At 36.3% G+C, this 17,500-nt stretch overlaps 2 protein-coding genes across 13 annotated transcripts in view; one reads left to right on the top strand and one right to left on the bottom strand.

Moving 5' to 3' along the window:
• Positions 1–17,500, top strand: part of LOC144974752 (uncharacterized) — a 357,750-nt gene that overhangs the window by 240,542 nt on the left and 99,708 nt on the right. The gene's annotated exons all lie outside the window — the stretch shown is intronic.
• LOC144974745 (dedicator of cytokinesis protein 3-like) overlaps positions 1–17,500 on the bottom strand; it is a 147,461-nt gene that overhangs the window by 118,742 nt on the left and 11,219 nt on the right. For 7 of the 12 annotated variants that reach the window (XM_078917965.1, XM_078917957.1, XM_078917956.1 and 4 more), the window contains exons 5-13: positions 17,408–17,500; positions 16,941–17,089; positions 15,405–15,525; positions 14,797–14,838; positions 8,044–8,198; positions 6,762–6,849; positions 5,354–5,414; positions 4,561–4,632; positions 3,555–3,624 (exon numbers count right to left, since the gene is read on the bottom strand). The exon at positions 17,408–17,500 is cut by the window's right edge and continues 4 nt beyond it. In XM_078917965.1, the coding sequence (XP_078774091.1) occupies positions 3,555–3,624; positions 4,561–4,632; positions 5,354–5,414; positions 6,762–6,849; positions 8,044–8,198; positions 14,797–14,838; positions 15,405–15,525; positions 16,941–17,089; positions 17,408–17,500 (851 nt within the window). The remainder of the gene's footprint in view (positions 1–3,554; positions 3,625–4,560; positions 4,633–5,353; positions 5,415–6,761; positions 6,850–8,043; positions 8,199–14,796; positions 14,839–15,404; positions 15,526–16,940; positions 17,090–17,407) is intronic. The other 5 variants (XM_078917967.1, XM_078917958.1, XM_078917961.1 and 2 more) reach the window with 1 other exon arrangement.

Raw genomic sequence — 17,500 nt, 5'->3', positions numbered from 1 at the left:
GTATAAAGTCAAAATTTATTTTTAAACGCAATTGCAGTATATTACATATCTGAATAAGTTTCATATAGAGTTCTTAAAAAGTTGGTGTTGCTTGTGACCTTTGGTGTCATCAAACACAGCACAATACTAAGACTCGACACGAAACTTTAAAGCTCATGTTTAATGTTTATAAAATGTTTTATTATGAGAAAAAAGCATAGATTTACTATCTGAACTCAAATCTTGGAGTAAATGTATACCGTTTTACCGATATTGAGGTTTATTGGTTTTGGTGTCATTTGTCACAAGCAACACGACATGTGTGAACACGTGGAAGTTTGTTTCGCTAAATGGCAATTCGCAATTTTGATCCACCCTTCTTACCAGTCTTTGAAGTGCAGCACTTTCATTTGCCTTTCCAGCGTGGCTCCAGGGAGAAAAGGTAAGTTGAACTTTGGTGTCATCGCTATTTTACATTGTCACAAGCAACACTTTATATTGGATATTACAAAGTGCCACCAAAAAATTATGTTTTCAGCTGTTATTCTATTTACAAATATGATATTATGACATCTCACATAAGACTGTGATTTTGACACAATTAATTGTTTCCTTGTAATTCTAATTTTTTATGTTTCAGGGTTGTATCAATCAAGAAAAAGACAAAACTCAAGCTTTTGACGAATCCAGATAAATAGAAGGGTTGTCAAGAAATTTGATTTGATTTACTATTAACACACTAAATTACTACAAACTAGCAGATTTGAGCAGTAGGACGGATGTTACGGTATGGTTACATGAATTCATTACCATGGCTGATATTTATCCAGTGTTTATGTGACTTCTGGTACTTTTTGTGACCATTGGTGTCATTGCTTAAAATGTCACAGGTGACACTGAAGTTTGAAGTTTCTAATGTATTTCTGTTTTCCTGTTCTTCAAAGCTTGAAATGTCATTGAATTACATTTTAACAGGCTATATTACATGTGTTCAGTTGCTATTCTTGATTTATTGAGGCAAAATTGCGTTCTAGTGCCGATTTTGACCAAAGTAATAGCAACAATGGTATTACTAATTTCTAAGTATATATCCAATTTAGAAGTATTTAGTTTCTTAAAATAATATTGAATTTCATTTTAGAGTAGGTTATTGTGCTTTTTTGACTGAAAATAATGATATATTATGGAAGAAAGTGTGATTTGGTGTTGCTTGTGACATAAGTAATGGTGTCACCGGTCTTATGTCACAAGTCACATTCAGATGCTCTAATTTCCGTGTATACTTCTATTTTTGAAGTCTTTGGTTTCTGAAATATTATTAAATTCCATATTTAACTGTGGTTATTACACTGGTTTGACTGAAATTAATGATATATTGTCGAAATTGCAATTTGGTATTGCTTGTGACATAAGTAATGGTGTCATCGGTCTAATGTCACAAGTGACACAATGTCGCTAAAAAAGATATGCTTTGGTCACATTATTTCCCAACATTTTATTCCAAAAGTTTCTGAACATTGCAGGTAATAAGCATATGCAATATTGTTGTTGTTAATGTACAAACATTTTTATGAAATAATATATTTGCATTCTATGTTGCTTGTGACCGATGACACCAAAAAGCAACATTTCTCCAATAGTTGGTAATATTATTGTACTATGATTGTAGTTGATTGTGTCTTTTTGTCTAAAACTTACTAAATAAAGTTGGATACTCAACAAAAATCATTTGGTTATTGAGTTTTTGTCTCATTTTGGTGTCACCGGTCACAGGTGACACCAGCAACCTATAGGTATTGTTGACGATATTATGCTGCATTAGACCTTAAAGTTATCTAAAGGGCCTTTGATTCATGAAGTACAGGGTTTTTGCTACACATATAGAAACATGAATGGACTATTATGTCACTTTTATTTTGAGAAAAAAAATTGGCACCTTTTGACCTTGGCTCATATATATATATATATATAGACCACATAGCAGCACAAAATTAAATCTTTAAAAAAAAAACTAATCAAAAAAAAACAACCTTAGACATTATTGCTAAAAAAAAATTGCATAAATATCACTATGAAAAAAAAATTAGATTTGAAAGTTGATACAAGATTTCATAAAAGTAGAGGAGGTGGACTGACATTGAGAATTAGGTGTGCGGCTATGTGGTCTAATGGTATGACACTTACTTTCAGCTCGGCGCATAGTTGAGTCCTTGGAAAAGACTCTACTCACAATCTCTCAACGTACTCAGCTTCAAAATGAGTACTTGGCCGCTAAGAGTGTGGTCTCTGTCTGAAAAAATATTGTAATATCGCCAAACAGGCGTCATGTCTCGTTCTACATGTTATATGTTGCTGTTGGTCACAGACCCTTTGTAAAGCGCTTTGATCGCGTTTAGTGGAAATTGTGCTATATAAAAGCTCATTTTAGTTTAAGTGGAAAAGGAGGAAAAGGAGTCTAGTGAAGAATAGGAAAATGGAGGGAGAAAAATGGGGGTGACAATGAAATGGTGGAAATGAAAATATCAACCACCACCATCACCACTACCATCAACACCACCACCATCACCACCACCACCAACACCAACACCAACACCACATCACCACCACCACCACCACCATCACAACCACCACCACCACCACCACATCACCACCACCACCACCACCACATCACCACCATCACCATCCCACCAACGCCACCACAACCACCACCACCACCATCACAAGCATCACCACCACCACCACCATCATCACCACCACCACCACCACAACCACCACCACCACCACCACCACCTCCAACACAACCACCACCACCATCGCCACCACCACCACCACCATCGCCACCACCATCACCACCACCATCACCACCACTATCACCACCACCATCATCACCACCACCACCACCACAACCACCACCACCACCACCACCACCGCCACCATCACCACCACCACCACCATCACCATCACCATTTCCACCACCACCATCATCATAACCACCACCACCACCACCACTATCACCACCACCACCACCACCACCACAACCACAACCACCACCACCACCACTACCATTACCACCATCACCACCACCACCACCACCACCATCACCACTACCACTATCACCACCACCACCAATACAACCACAACCACCACCACCACCACCACAATCATACAACAATCATACAAACTGATCAGTATTATCCAGAAATTGACATCCGACTACTTTAAAAAGAACAAAAAAAATCCTTGAGCTTTTATGTAGTGCAATATCCACTAAAGCACACTTTACATGGGGTCACTAAGCCAACAGCAACATTTAACATGAAGGGCAAGGCATGATGCCTGTTTGGCAATATTACAATATTTTTTGGACAGAGACAACACTGTTAACGACCACGTACTCAATTTACACCTGAGTATGGTGACAGGATGTGAGTAAAGAGCCTTTTCCAAGGAATCAACTATGCACCGCTCAGAGATGGACTCGAACCCAGGACCTTCCAATCTGAAGGCGAGTGTCATGCCACTAGACCACCTAGCTGCAAATACTTAAGGTAGACAAAACTCAAAGCTTTACTTACCATTGAACTCTGAGAAAATATTCCATCTCATTCTCTGATCGGATTTGAAACAGGTCTCTCAAACATAAAACTGAAATGATAACATTAATAAAAATATTATTAATTTTTGAGGGGGGAGGGGGGGGGGGGGCAAAACATAGCAAGGGTCCCGATAGCTCAGTCGGCAGAGCACTCGCTTCACAGGCAAAGGGACCGAGATTGATCCCAGGTGCAGTTGAGATTTTTTTTCTGACCCCCCTGTCCACCCAGCAGTGAATGGGTAGTTGAGTCTGTTAGATTTGGTGGAAAGTACTTTGCGATAGACTAACGTCCTATCCAAAGGAGAGCAAGCAATTGCTATTGTCCATTTCATGCTATAGAAACCGGGACAAACTCGGCTCCATGGGCCGAAAGGCTCTGAAGGACTACATTAGCAAGACTGTCACGCAAGGTGCTGTCGACGGACAGAGAAAAAGAGAGTGGACAGGCCCAGACCTTAACAGCCTTCTAACAAAGGCCAGAGATTGTAGTGGATGGCATGAGGTTGGGAAGTCTGCATCCTGCATGTCCCCCTGACGATCAACTGGTCATGGGAATGAGTGAGTGAGTGAGCGAGCAACATACAACACGATACACATCTCACAGCAACATCGAGAACCTTTCAACAATGTGCAATAAAATGGGAGCCTGGCTAATACAGGGATTAGCCGAACTATAAATAGAACAAAATGACATCACTCGGCTCTCTTTTATCGTTTTTAGCCAGCCATCTTTATGAGTAGTTCTCACTAAATTATTTTAATCAGACTATAAATATTCAAGGTTACACAAAGTTTTGTCTTTTGGTACCTTATAGCTGGCGGGTGTTGATTTTTTAATAAATAAATGATGATGATGATGATGATGATGATGATGATGATGATGATGATGATGATGATGATGATGATGATGATGATGATGATGATGATGATGACAATGACGATGATGATTAGGATGATGATGACAATAATATTATCAGCAGCATTACCCGAAACACCCCAAGGTCTTCTGTAGGATTGTGAAGGCGTCTTTTTCACATTCCCATCCAGCAGTAATATACCTGTGCAAGAACACAATACATTGATCAATATCTTTGACAAATAATAATGACAAAAATGATAATACTAATAATAATAATAATAATAATAATAATAATAATAATAATAATAATAATAATAATAATAATAATAATAATAATAATAATAATAATAATAATAATAATAATAATAATAATAATAATAATAATAATAATAATAATAATAATAATAATAATAATAATAATAATAATAATATTTTTTTAGGATGATGACGACGATGACAACAACAATGATCATCATCATCATCATTAGAAGACAAAGAAGAAGAAGAAGAAGAAGAAGAAGAAGAAGAAGAAGAAGAAGAAGAAGAAGAAGAAGAAGAAGAAGAAGAAGAAGAAGAAGAAGAAGAAGAAGAAGAAGAAGAAGAAGGAGGAGGAGGAGGAGGAGGAGGAGGAGGAGGAGGAAGAAGAGGAGGAGAAGAAGGAGGAGGAGGAGAAGAAGAAGAAGAAGTAAAAGAAGAAGAAGAAAAAGAAGACACATACAGACCTATTTGCATCATAGAGACTTCTAGATGTAATGTCAGTTTCTTTTAAGAAAAGAGGGAGTGTGTGTGTGTGTGTGTGTGTGTGTGTGTGTGTGTGTGTATGGGGGGGGGGGGGGGGGGGGGGGGGGGGGGAGTGAGAAAATATGGGGGGAAAAGCGTGTATATTCAGAGGTTGGAACCACTACACTCCAGACTCTCACCTTTTCTGATGATTTGAACGACCAGGTAGATTTCTCGCTGGGTGTCCTCTTGACTGAGGTCCTGAAATTACAGGGTGGAAAAGAAAGAAGAATATACAGGGTAGAATGGAGGTGTTTTATTATGTATTATCAATATGACTGGGGGTTTATTTTGTGTGTTTTGGGGATTTATTGAGGGTTTTTCTTTGACTTTTTTGTTCTTTTTTTTTTTTTCTGCCCTCAAAATCGGTAGACGGGTTTGTTTTGTTGGGGGGCAGGGGGGGGGGGGGGGGGGGGGGGGGGGGGGGGTTGGCGGGTTTTGTTTTTTGTTTTTTTGTCTGTTGTTGGTTTTTGCAAGCAAGGAATATTTATAAAAAACATTGTGGCAGCATCATAATAAAATATTTACATAAGCTGAGCAAGACATATCATAGCCAATATTTCCCATTGTCAATTCCATCTTAAGATTCTAATAAGTTTTCAAAACTTTAATTCACCCAGTTATCCAGGATCTTGATAGCTTTCAACCTATTGTTTGCTTTGTTTGTTTTTAAGGGTTTCACGGAGCTTGCAACAAATATAGGTCATATCAGCGCCAGTAAAAAGGAAGAAAATGATATAGTCAAAACATTCTAGAATTACAATTTAAGAACCCAAGTAAAAGTAACACAAAGGGGAATTAGTTTAAATAGGGAACAAGTGTAGATTCCAAGAGCACAACATCAATGTACTTAGTTTGAGATCACCTCAATGTCTCATCCTGACACAAGCACAGGTCCCCACTGAGAGGAATACACTCAAATGTTTACAAATCCTATATATGTAAAACAATAATAATACAGTACATAACAGAGAGATGATTTACAGGGGAAAAAAAATATTAGTACATAACAGAGATATGATTTACAATGAAAAAAAAATATAATCTCCCCAAACTCTATCCCATTTGACTGTTTCCCGCCCAGTCAGGGTACCCGGCCAGGGCCAGGACAAGACCAAGTAATCTCATTCCAAGACAAAAACAGAAAGCACGTTGGAAAACAGATATTGGGGGGTAGAAGGCATGGTAAGTGCCTCCCTGCCCACAATGGGAGGTTTTCAACCTAGGTGCACATTCATATTTAAAGGCTTGGTAACCACACTGTTGATAGCCAGGTACTCATTTTACACCTGAGGACGTTGAGAGATTGTGAATAAAGAGTCTTTTCCAAGGACTCAACTATGCGCCGAGGAGGCTCGAACCCAGGACCTTCCGATCCAAAAGCGAGTGTCATACCACAAGGCCACATAGCTGCTCGACAACAGCCTGGTTTGAATATATTCCTGAGCATTCACTCAAATTATTGTCAACATTTATTGCCCCAATTTGGCTTTTGTTCTTACTATTAATAATTTTCCATAACATAGCCTTTTTATTCTATTTCTTTACCGTAAAGAGCGTGGAAGGTGCTCTGCTTGAGGTCTGTGAGTATCCTCGCCAATGACCATCTTTGTCCACATACACAACAAATTTCTCGCTATAGAAATATAAAGAGGAAAATATGTTGTAATTTCTATTTTTGAGAGGAAAAAAGGTATATAAAAAAACTTGCTTACTTTTTAAGAAAAAGCTGAAAACTTATCTTTTCCAGAAATTTTTATCATAGGCGTTTTCTGCGTGATGAGTTAATTATTCGTTATATTTTTTGGTTCACATTAGTTGAAAGTCACATTTATTTCATTTGTAAAACTTGCATAGTTTGTGTATGTGACTGTTGTATGTGTCGTTTGGCATAGTATGGGTGTGTTTATGGCTTGTTAAGTGATATTGTAAAGCGCTTTGAGGCTTTGGCATTTCGCGCTATAGAAAAATACTTTATTATTATCATTATTATTATTACTTTTATTATTATTATTATTATCATGATTTATTATTATTCAGTGATGATACTCACAAAAAGTCAAAAAGGAGGAAAAGTCTCGGAAAAACGGAAAACTCACCTAGAACATTCTTGCACTACAGGAAAGTAGGCAGGATGACTTCTTTTGAGTACTTGAAGAGTACTAGTGTGTTTTGGGCCTCTTTCTAGGTGGGGGCCCAACCTGTTTGGATTGCTTCTTTATATGAAGCTTATAGGCTGTTTTAATTGCCTTCTCCCGGACTGCCTTTGCTTGCTTTTTGTTTCCGCCTTTACAACTGCTTGATCAAACATTTGTCTTTTTCTTTCCTTTTCCTCTTTCTGTTTTTGCAACTCAGCATGATACTTGCTGCGAGATTTTTTAATGCAACTTATCAGGACAGGATCAATTTCACTTTTTAAAAAGGAGGTATTTTTTAAAGATTTATTATATAAAAAAAAAAGTAAAAGGAGGAAATGAAGGAAATATCCGCGGATCGAGGATCTGAGGAGGAAAACCGAGGAAAGGAAAGAAAACCGTGGATTTCCGCGGATCCGCGGAAAAGTATCATCACTGATTATTATCGTCATCATCATCATCATCATCATCATTATTATTATTATTATTATTATTATTATTATTATTATTATTATTATTATTATTATATTATTATTATTATTATTATTATTACTATTATTATTATTATTATTATTATTATAATTATTATCATTATTATTATTATTATTATTATCATTATTTATTGTTATGATTTTGCTTTGCATTGTATTTCCTTTTAAAATAGGAATTCTAACATTTGACAAATTCATACCAACCTGATAAAACGTCCCTCCGTGTCGTCATAAAGTGAAATTAACACTTCCGAGAAGTCTGACACTATACATGCAAAGTTACGAAACTCAACCAGGAGATGGTGAATGATCTCCCCTTGAAATTCGTGTTTTTTCTTGACAGACACTTTGCCTCCAGGCTGTATGGATGGATCGAAAGCATTTTTAAAAAAAAATAATAAATTGAATAAATTTAACAACCACATTAGTCGCAGTGGGGATTGTAAGTTCAAATCCCTGTAATGTTTATGATTTTTGGGAGACAAAAATGGCAAAAAGACAGACCTGCCTACGTGAAAATATTTTTAAATCGTAGTTTTTAGAAGATAAAAATTATAGTCGCTGTAGTTAACTTTAATAATGAACAAGATACTTTCACAAAGATTAAATAACAATTCCAAATCCTTTAAATTATTTAGTCCGGCATCATCATTCATTTTCAATAAGTTTTAATGACTTAAAGATGCTCATGAAGTTCTGAAATTGAAGATAAATTTCGTAATTCTACGAACTTTTCATAATAGGAAGCAGGTCTGGAGAAGAGTACTCTCTATTGAGTTTAAGTCATTTGAAACAGTTTTAGGCTATACAATGGATAGCAGGAGTAAAAAATACTTGCGAGTTTCTTCTTGACAGAAGCTTTGCCTCAAGGTTTATGGATGAGTCAAAAGCATTTTTTTTTAAATAGTTACAATGAACGACATAATCAATCGGATGGTGAAAAGGTTTGAACTGAGAAATTGCCAAGTTTAGTTAAAAGGTCAATTTTTATCATAAATGGTTAAATCAACCCTTTTTGTACACCTTCGGGAAATATCAAAGCTTAATTTCACTTCTAAATATTTTTTACAGCTAGTCAAGTTGAAAAAGTATAAAATTTGAGAAAACTTGCTGGATACCTTTCCCATACATCTAACCATAACTTCATGAAAAATCACCCGATTTACTTCAAATAACGATTAAAATGCTCTGGGGAGCATACTCTTTCAGAAAATTCAAAAAAATGCAAATCCAAAATTTTCACCTTCCGACTGATTATGTCATGCACTGACACCAAAATGATCAACCTTTGTTAAATTACAGTGGAGAAAATCCCTTTCCCCCTAAGTTATGATTTCAGAAAAGAAGAATGAGACTTCACGTTTCCAATGTTTTGAGGAGTCTCCGTCATTTGAAATACTTCACCTCCATGATATGGAGAGCATGTTTAAATCAATAAACTATTCTGTCACTATGCTACTAGCTTTATAGCTTCCTCTATCTTCATCATTAAATTGGCTAGAGTCATCGATATCAATTTATCAAGATGCAGAAACTGAGGATCTGTTTAACGTTATGTTAGCATTGAGAGAACATTTCACTTTGACTCCTTTCAGACAGACTGAGGTGTTCTTTCATACCTTTATAAAATTGGTCATTTAAGGTAAAACAAAAAATTGAAGATACAGAGACACATAACATCCCATTCTATGCATCACATAACAGTAAATGGTACTGAAAAAACAAAATTTTAAAAACGAGTCTTATGAAAAAAAAAAATGATGGATAAAAATGACATAGTTTGCATTCAAATTATAGATCACATCTCAGAAGGCTTCATATAGTGTATACTTGAGTAAGATAAAACCAAAAAATAAAATAACTGAATCTTTGTGGTATCGGTAGTACTAGGCATAAAAATAAATCATTTTACATCAAAAGGCAGATGAAAGACAGGCAGAGAAAGAGCGAACTTGCTTAAAGTTCAATCAAACCGTGGAATGAAAGAATAGCATGCATAGCTCTGAATAATGCAATGCACAGCAATGTAAAGAATCCTTTGTGTAATGGATTTAATTGCTGAAGATCGCTTATTTTTGTTTTGTTTCTTTCAACATTTCATTCAGTCCAGCTTTACCATTAAAAAACTGAGGGTTGCATCCCTATAATAGGGACCAGGAGGAATAAGTCAAGTGAAGTCACGTCTGTAACAACGATGCAACACAGACTTCAATGATTATGACTGGCAATCAGGAATTCTGGAGTTCAATCCCTAGTTGAGGAAGACTGATTTTTTGGGATTTTTTTTTCTTGAATTTTCTTTCTTGCTTTTCCTGCACTGTTTCATACACACTTTTTCAGAGCTTTGTCTTACACCAGTGCCTGTTCCCTAATTTCTCAAACTGTGGAAACCCTATGCTTCTCAAGGAAGAGGAGGAACAAGTCGAATCTTTTACATAACTAAGCAAGTAGCAGGGTTGGGGCTCAAAGCTTGTGACTATGCAATAAATTTCTCCTTTTCTTTGTATAGTGGCCCTCTTCTGTGCATGAAATAGAATTCATCCAAAAAGCAACAGTCAATGAGGACAAGATATTGATCTGAGTGCACCGTTATAGACCAAATGTCAATGACGCCATGAGCATATCATCTCAATCAAGTACACTGAAACGTCCGACCACTTTGTTTATATTGGGAACTTCAACTCATTGTGGCTGAGTCAACACAAAACTTTCAAAATGCCAAAGATTTGTGCTGTCTATGGATACAATAAATCGTCTAGAATGAACGCATCATCTTTCTATGGGATTCGGGATGAAAAATATAATGAAGGAAGCTCAATTTTGGAGTGAACAAAGGAAAGGCCATAGTTTTGGGGTTTTTTTTTTTAATATTGTCATTTATCTTGTTACAAGAACTAGGGCTCTACAACTCAATGTTATTTAATTTTTTTCTCTTTCGAACGCCATAACCATACCATACCCAAACTTGAGATTTCTGAACGTGATTATTGTGGGCACTTTCAAAAGGAAGCAGTCCTGCCGTGTGGAGTGATTTTTTTTTTTTTTGGGGGGAGGGGGGGGGGTAGTCAGTAGCATATGAAATACTTGTGTGATATGAGAGTTTTGTTTTTTTTAAATTTCAAATCGGTGCTTTCATCTTCCACTCTGTGCTACTTTATGGCCACATTATGCATTTCAATATGTCACAATGTAGGTAAGAATATTATCTACCCTTAGTGTTATCATCTCCCATCACCTCAAATCTAACACGGTTGTCAATTTAATTCATGGATTTTTATAAATTGTTTGTGCATCCTTTTTATTTATAATTCTCTCTGTACAGCGATTATTCGATATAAATGGTTCTTACTTTATCAAATGACATCTAAAGTGATGAAGAACAATTTTTAAAATCTGTCTCTCATTTTTCTTTAGCAACGTGAAATGTCCAACTCACAAAACATTGGAAAAATTACTCTCTCAGAGGGACCACGTCTTTCCAAAAGTGATTTCTTACTTGGTTGTTTGTTTTAGTTTTGTTCTTTGTTTGTTTGGGGGATTTTGGGGTTTGTTTTTTGTTTTTTTTTGGGGGGGGGGGGTTTCTTTTTTCGTTTGCATATATTTTTTTTTTCTTATACCCGATAATCTATCATCAAAATTTTGTAAAAGAATTTCATAAGAACAAATCAACACACAAATTCTTTTCTTAATCATGCTAAATTTTAAATAGACAACACAGTCCAACAAAAACAACAAAAAAAAGTAAAATTATTGTAGAAGGAGGGGGAGGGGGGGGGGCATTTCTATTTTTTTAAACTGTAGGTGTCAGAAATAAATTGAACAATTATCACTGACAAATGTAAAAAATAAAAACAAAAAACAAAACAGCAATGCAAAATCTGACTTCAAAACTTAAGTCACAACTCTTCAAAGTGATCATTAGTATTTGCCTACGTAAGTGTATCCTTATTATGTGCCTATGCATGTGTCTATGTGTACGTGTGTGTGTGTGTGTGTGTGTGTGTGTGTGTGTGTGTGTGTGTGTGGAAGAGAGAGAGCGAGAGAGAGAGAGAGAGAGAGAGAATGTATTTGTCTTTGTAATTGATTTAGCAATGCGGTGGAACCAAACATGAATCGCCATTTCTGGACAATAAAGATTTATCATTATTATTGTTATTATTATTATCATCATCATCATCATCATCATCATCATCATCATCATCATCATCATCATCATCATCATCAAAACTCTTCCATGATTCCATATTTAAATTATCTTGAAAGCATACACATGAAAACAACAATTTAATTTATATTTTTATCAAATCTCATAGAGTGTAAGATCAAATAAAGGTAGGTAAGGATTTCGTTGCTGTCCTTGTTAACCAAATTAACCAAAAAACCACAGCTTAGGCACAAAATTAATTTTTGATATTCTATAAAAGTAAAAATAAAAAATGAAGGGAATCAAAATTCTCTGAGGGGTTCTATGGTTGAAAAAAAAATGAATAAAATAAAATAAAAATATTACATATCAACCAAAAACACAACAAGGTGAAATGAAAAATTTTTGTTACTGTAAAAAGATAATTTATCTGGCATGACTGCTTAAAAATGACAATGTTGCCAACTTGTAAGAAACTTCATGATTCTCATAATGTCGAGGATCAATTACTCTTCCAGTTTTGTAGGTGTTTTTAAAAAATATATTCCTCTATCCCTTACTTTTAAGGAAACGAAAAGAACACATTTTCACAAATATGATCCCTCAATTCGATCTAGTATCCAATTAGAATGAGCCAAATATTAAAGTTGAAATTTTTATTTAAATTGTGAAATGCGTTTTAATTAAATAATTTTTTAAAATAAGAATGAATGTAAATTATTTTTTGTTTTTTTTAATCATACAAAAAAAGTTTTTATTTTTTTCTTTTATTTTGGTTTTGGCCCTTGCTTCACGCTGACATCACACTAAAACTAAGGCAGTGCATCAAAAACCAAAAACAATTTAAAGATGAATAACGTAAGGAAGACAAATTGCACAAGTGAGGAAGCTGCAAATAAAATGCAAATATTGGATAAACATAACAAAAGACAAAACTCAAAGACGGATGAACACAGGCAAGAATATAAAACAGATGGGCAGCCCAAACATTCAGCTTATCGGGTTAAAGTTAAAATTGTTTTTTTGTGCAATACTATAGTCTCCAAAGACACTTTGAAATTGTTATGTTCATAATACCATAAACCATTTGAGCACTTGACGTTGCTAAATAACTTATAACACAGCAATCATCTGAACTAGCATTTCAAAATAGGGTGGAGGGGTCGGATTTGAGCACCAAAATTACAAGAAGCTTTCAGTGATTTTATTTTTATTTTAATAAATGTTTTATAAAATGGCAGTTAACTGTCGTACTCTAGAAAAGTAATTCTTCACAGACATTTGGCCTATGGAGCCCGAGATTATCCCAGTTTCTATAGATAGTACGAAGATGGCGTCACTCAGGTCTTTGTTATTGTTTTTTGCCATCCATGCTTATTAGTGTAATTCTCACTAAAATGTATTAACCTGACTAGAAACTTCAAGGTTACACATAGTTGTGTGTTGGTTCGTTATATTTCTGGATGGCAATGTTGTGAGTTTCTTAGCCAAGCGCACACTATCTATAGCGTGAAATGGACAATGGCAATTTCTGGCTATTCTTTGGGTAGGATGCTAGTCTAACGCAAAGTACTTTACACCTGATCTAACAGACCCAGCTACTCAATTGCAGCTGGGTGGACAGGGGAGGGGGGGGGGTCTGAAAAAAATCTTGACTGCACCCGGGATCGATATAGGTCCCTTTACATGTGAAGTGAGTGCTCTACCAACCGAGCTACCAGGACCCCCTTGTACTCTGGAAAGACATAATTTAACAAATCTGGCCAGAAAACTTGTCCTTCAAATATTGATCCATTAATCTTGGCAAGCAGGCTCTCGAATGGAACCCACAGGGCAAGAGGAAATGGGCTCGGCCAAAACAGACTTGGAGGAGAAGCCTTCACCAAGATTTGTGCATCTCCAATCTGACCTGGAGTGAGGCAAAGGTCTGTGCCAAGGACAGAAGAAGATGGAAGAGTGCTGTTGAGGCTCTATGTTACGCCAGGAACCAAGAGGCATAGGGTCAAGTAAGTAAGTCAATCTTGGCAAAAACTCTCAACTCTGAAACGTCACAAAGTCTTCCTTAGTCCCAGGTGTGAGAGTTTTTGCCAAGATGAAGGTCATTTAAATTGAACGATATTTGAAGGACGAGTCTTCTGGCTGAATTTTTCAAATTGCATTTTTCCAGAGCACAGTAGTTAACTGGTTAAAATAGACTTTGAACACTAAATAATAAAAGGATTATAAAAAAGAAAACTGTGTCTGTTGTGCTGCTAGAACAAGAAAGGAACCCGAAAAATACAAAAATGTGGATCTGTCTAGCGTGGTGGTTGATGTAATCACACTTCTGTCATCACACGACGACACCACTCTATTATCTGTACCAAAAAGCAAGTTGAAATCTTTAGGTGATCGCTCTTTTCAATATTATGGCTCTAGACTCTGGAATACCCTACCTCAACCCATTAGAGAAATTGAGACCATCTCAAACATTAAATCTGCTTTAATAACCCACTTTTTCACAAGTAATTTTACACCATGACAACTAAAATGTTTGTATACTATTATTCAAACAATGCGTATTTTGTTTCAATGTTTAATTTTTGACTACCCATGTTCGAAACGCAATTCATTATCTGTAAAGCAGTTTGAGATGTTTGGTTCATGGAAAACGCTCAACAAGTGTCATTTATTATTATTATTAAATTATCATTATCATTATTATTGTTTGCTGAATGGTTGGGCACGCCCTTGGTGTAATCCATTCATTCTATACAGAACTGAATGATTGTATCTATTCGGATGTAGTGATTTGGCAACCGGGCTGGTCTTACCTCTTGGGACATCAATTGATTGGCAGAGTCAGGCACAGTGACCTTTAAATGGTATTGAATGGAAAGGGTGATGATGGTCGTCATGCCTTTGACTGTGGTGGTGGTGGTGTTGGTGTTGATGATGATAATGATGATGATGATAATGATGATGATGATGATGATGATGATGATGATGATGATGATGATGATGATGATGATGATGACAATGATGATGATGTTGATGATGATAACGATGAGGCTGAGGATGATGATAATGGCAATGACAACAGCGATGATAGTTATTCTGATACTGATACTGCTGCTGTTGCTAACAATGGTGATGATGATGATGATGATGATGATGATGATGATGATGATGATGATGATGATGATGATGATGATGATGATGATGATGATGATAACAACGATGACGATAATAATGATTTTGAAGATATCAAGGACCAAGATCTAATCCATGTTAGTCATCTAAATCACACTTCCCAGACACTCAAATTCACGACACACTAACAGTTAGGCAACAAACAAACAAATAGACAGACAAGCATGAAAAAGGACTATAAACCACACCACACTCACAAGGATTATGAATAATCCAATCTCATCCTTACCCAAGCTCCTTGGCAGTTCTCAACGCTCTTCTGATGGATTCTGTACATCTCCACGACACTGACCTTGTCTGGTTCCGCTTGCTCGTATTCCACACGAGGCACCAAATCCATACCCAAATTCCTAGAAAATATATGCATTTTTTTAATTTGAAAAAAAATAAATAAATAAAATTCCCTTCATTCATCCCAAAGGGGAAAGTTGTCTTTCAAGTCTATCCCAAGGGAAGAATGGAATAATCAAAGCGTCAACAGCAGTACAGCGCCGCAAAGTGAGATAGGGCGAGGTGACTTGCTCAAGGCCATGCAACGAGGCATGTAGTCGAACTCGGTACCTGTTGGGTACAAAGTAAAGACCGTAACGCTGAGCCACGCTGCCCCCTTGAAAACCTTCATAGTGACTGTTGTGATTCCCTCATGACAATAAGTAATATCTCATACGTTTTTAAAAAAAATTTTTATTGAGATTTTATAGAGTGCAATATCCACAAAATATGCTCAAACTGCTTTACAAGTGGTCCCTGGCCAACAACAACACTTAACATGTAGGACAAGACATGTTGAATGTTAGGCGATATTAAATTTTTTTCTGACAGAGACAACGCTGTCAACGGTCAGATACTCATTTTACACCCGAGTATGGTGAGAGAATCTGAATAAAGAGCCTTTTCTAAGGAATCAACTATGCACTGAGTGAGGCTCGAACCCAGGACCTTACGTTCCGAAAGCGAGTGTCATACCACACAAGACCACACAGCCGCACAAGGTTGCCAATTCAGGAGGCAAAAATTTACTGAACTTTTACACAAACACATAGAACGACCCCTTTCTGAACTCCTTCTGAACTTCTGAGCGCTGAACTCCAGTAAAAAGACATTATGTACTTACTTTTTACAGTTTAGCAGGTGATTGGAAAATATACTAAGGGTTTAGAACACACTGAATTTCGTAAATATATGGGAAATAGGCAACCTTGTAAACAGCAATGAAGAAAATGCAATCCATAAATAGATAGTCCTAGCTAAAATGTGCATTTACCGAGGGACAATTGGAGACAAAGAATAAGAGCCGAACTTGAGACCACTGGCCTCCGGTGGAGGAGAGCCCAAAGAATGGCCCAGAACATGTCAGATGGCATCAAGGGTTGTATATGAATAAGTTAAATGTGCAGCTATGCGGTCTTGTGGTGTGACATTCGCTTTCGGATCGGAAGGTCCTGGTTTCAAGCCTCGCTGGGCGCATAGTTGAGTCACGGACATGCCGTAATGACTTGTTCATAAAATTGGTTATTCTTTATAATTTGATCAGACACTGAATTATATTAAGCTCGTTGTGTTATTGGGCACGATAAAAATAACTCGTTTAATAAATACAAAGAAATGAAAGAACCGCATTTGTCTGTTCCTTGTGTTAATTCACTGGTCAAAAAATAATGAATCTGTGACATAAAAGGATCCTTTTCCCTCCAAAATATTCTGACAATTGATAAAGGGAGATGATCTGACTAAAGATTTTTGATAAATTTAATAACATTCTAACCCATTGCCCCAGTCAATGATGGTGACAACTTGTTGCTTCAGTTCCAGTGATTGTTCCTTTGTGAGAGTGTCCGAGACCAAGGTGCTCCTAAATTTTACCAGCTCCCCCATCACCAGCCAAATGGAGTGGTATAAAGACATCTTGCGGTTCTGAGGTAGAAAAACAGTTTTTTTTTTTTTAATTAAAAAACAAAATCATGAATCCTTTTGAGATATTAGTTTATATGTATAATAAAAAAATTCCTTCTTACAAGGCATCATTCAGTGTCATCCCCTAGGCATTCCATGAAGGAATATAGATAAATCGTCAAATATTAAACACTGATGTTAACAGAAATCACACATTTTGTCCCAAGTGAGCAAATAAGAAGTTAATAATCTTGCCCAAGGTAAAAAAACAAAAAGTGCTTGAAGCGAGGCTCAAACCCATTGTTCATGGGTCTATTACTCCAACACTGAGCTACTCACCACAAAAAGAGTCTTCCATCGCACCAACCACTCTCTCAGTACAAAGGTAAGTTCCTTGACAACAGCATCTTCAACGGGTGTCACCGTCTCAAA

This window comes from Berghia stephanieae, chromosome 6 (genome assembly GCF_034508935.2).
Source record: "Berghia stephanieae isolate SIO BIC M18660-M18661 chromosome 6, UCSD_Bste_1.3, whole genome shotgun sequence".
In the NCBI taxonomy this organism is placed as follows: Eukaryota; Metazoa; Mollusca; class Gastropoda; order Nudibranchia; family Aeolidiidae; genus Berghia; species Berghia stephanieae.
Note: the sequence above shows the minus strand (reverse complement) of the source record. Positions and strands in the feature narration are given on the sequence as shown.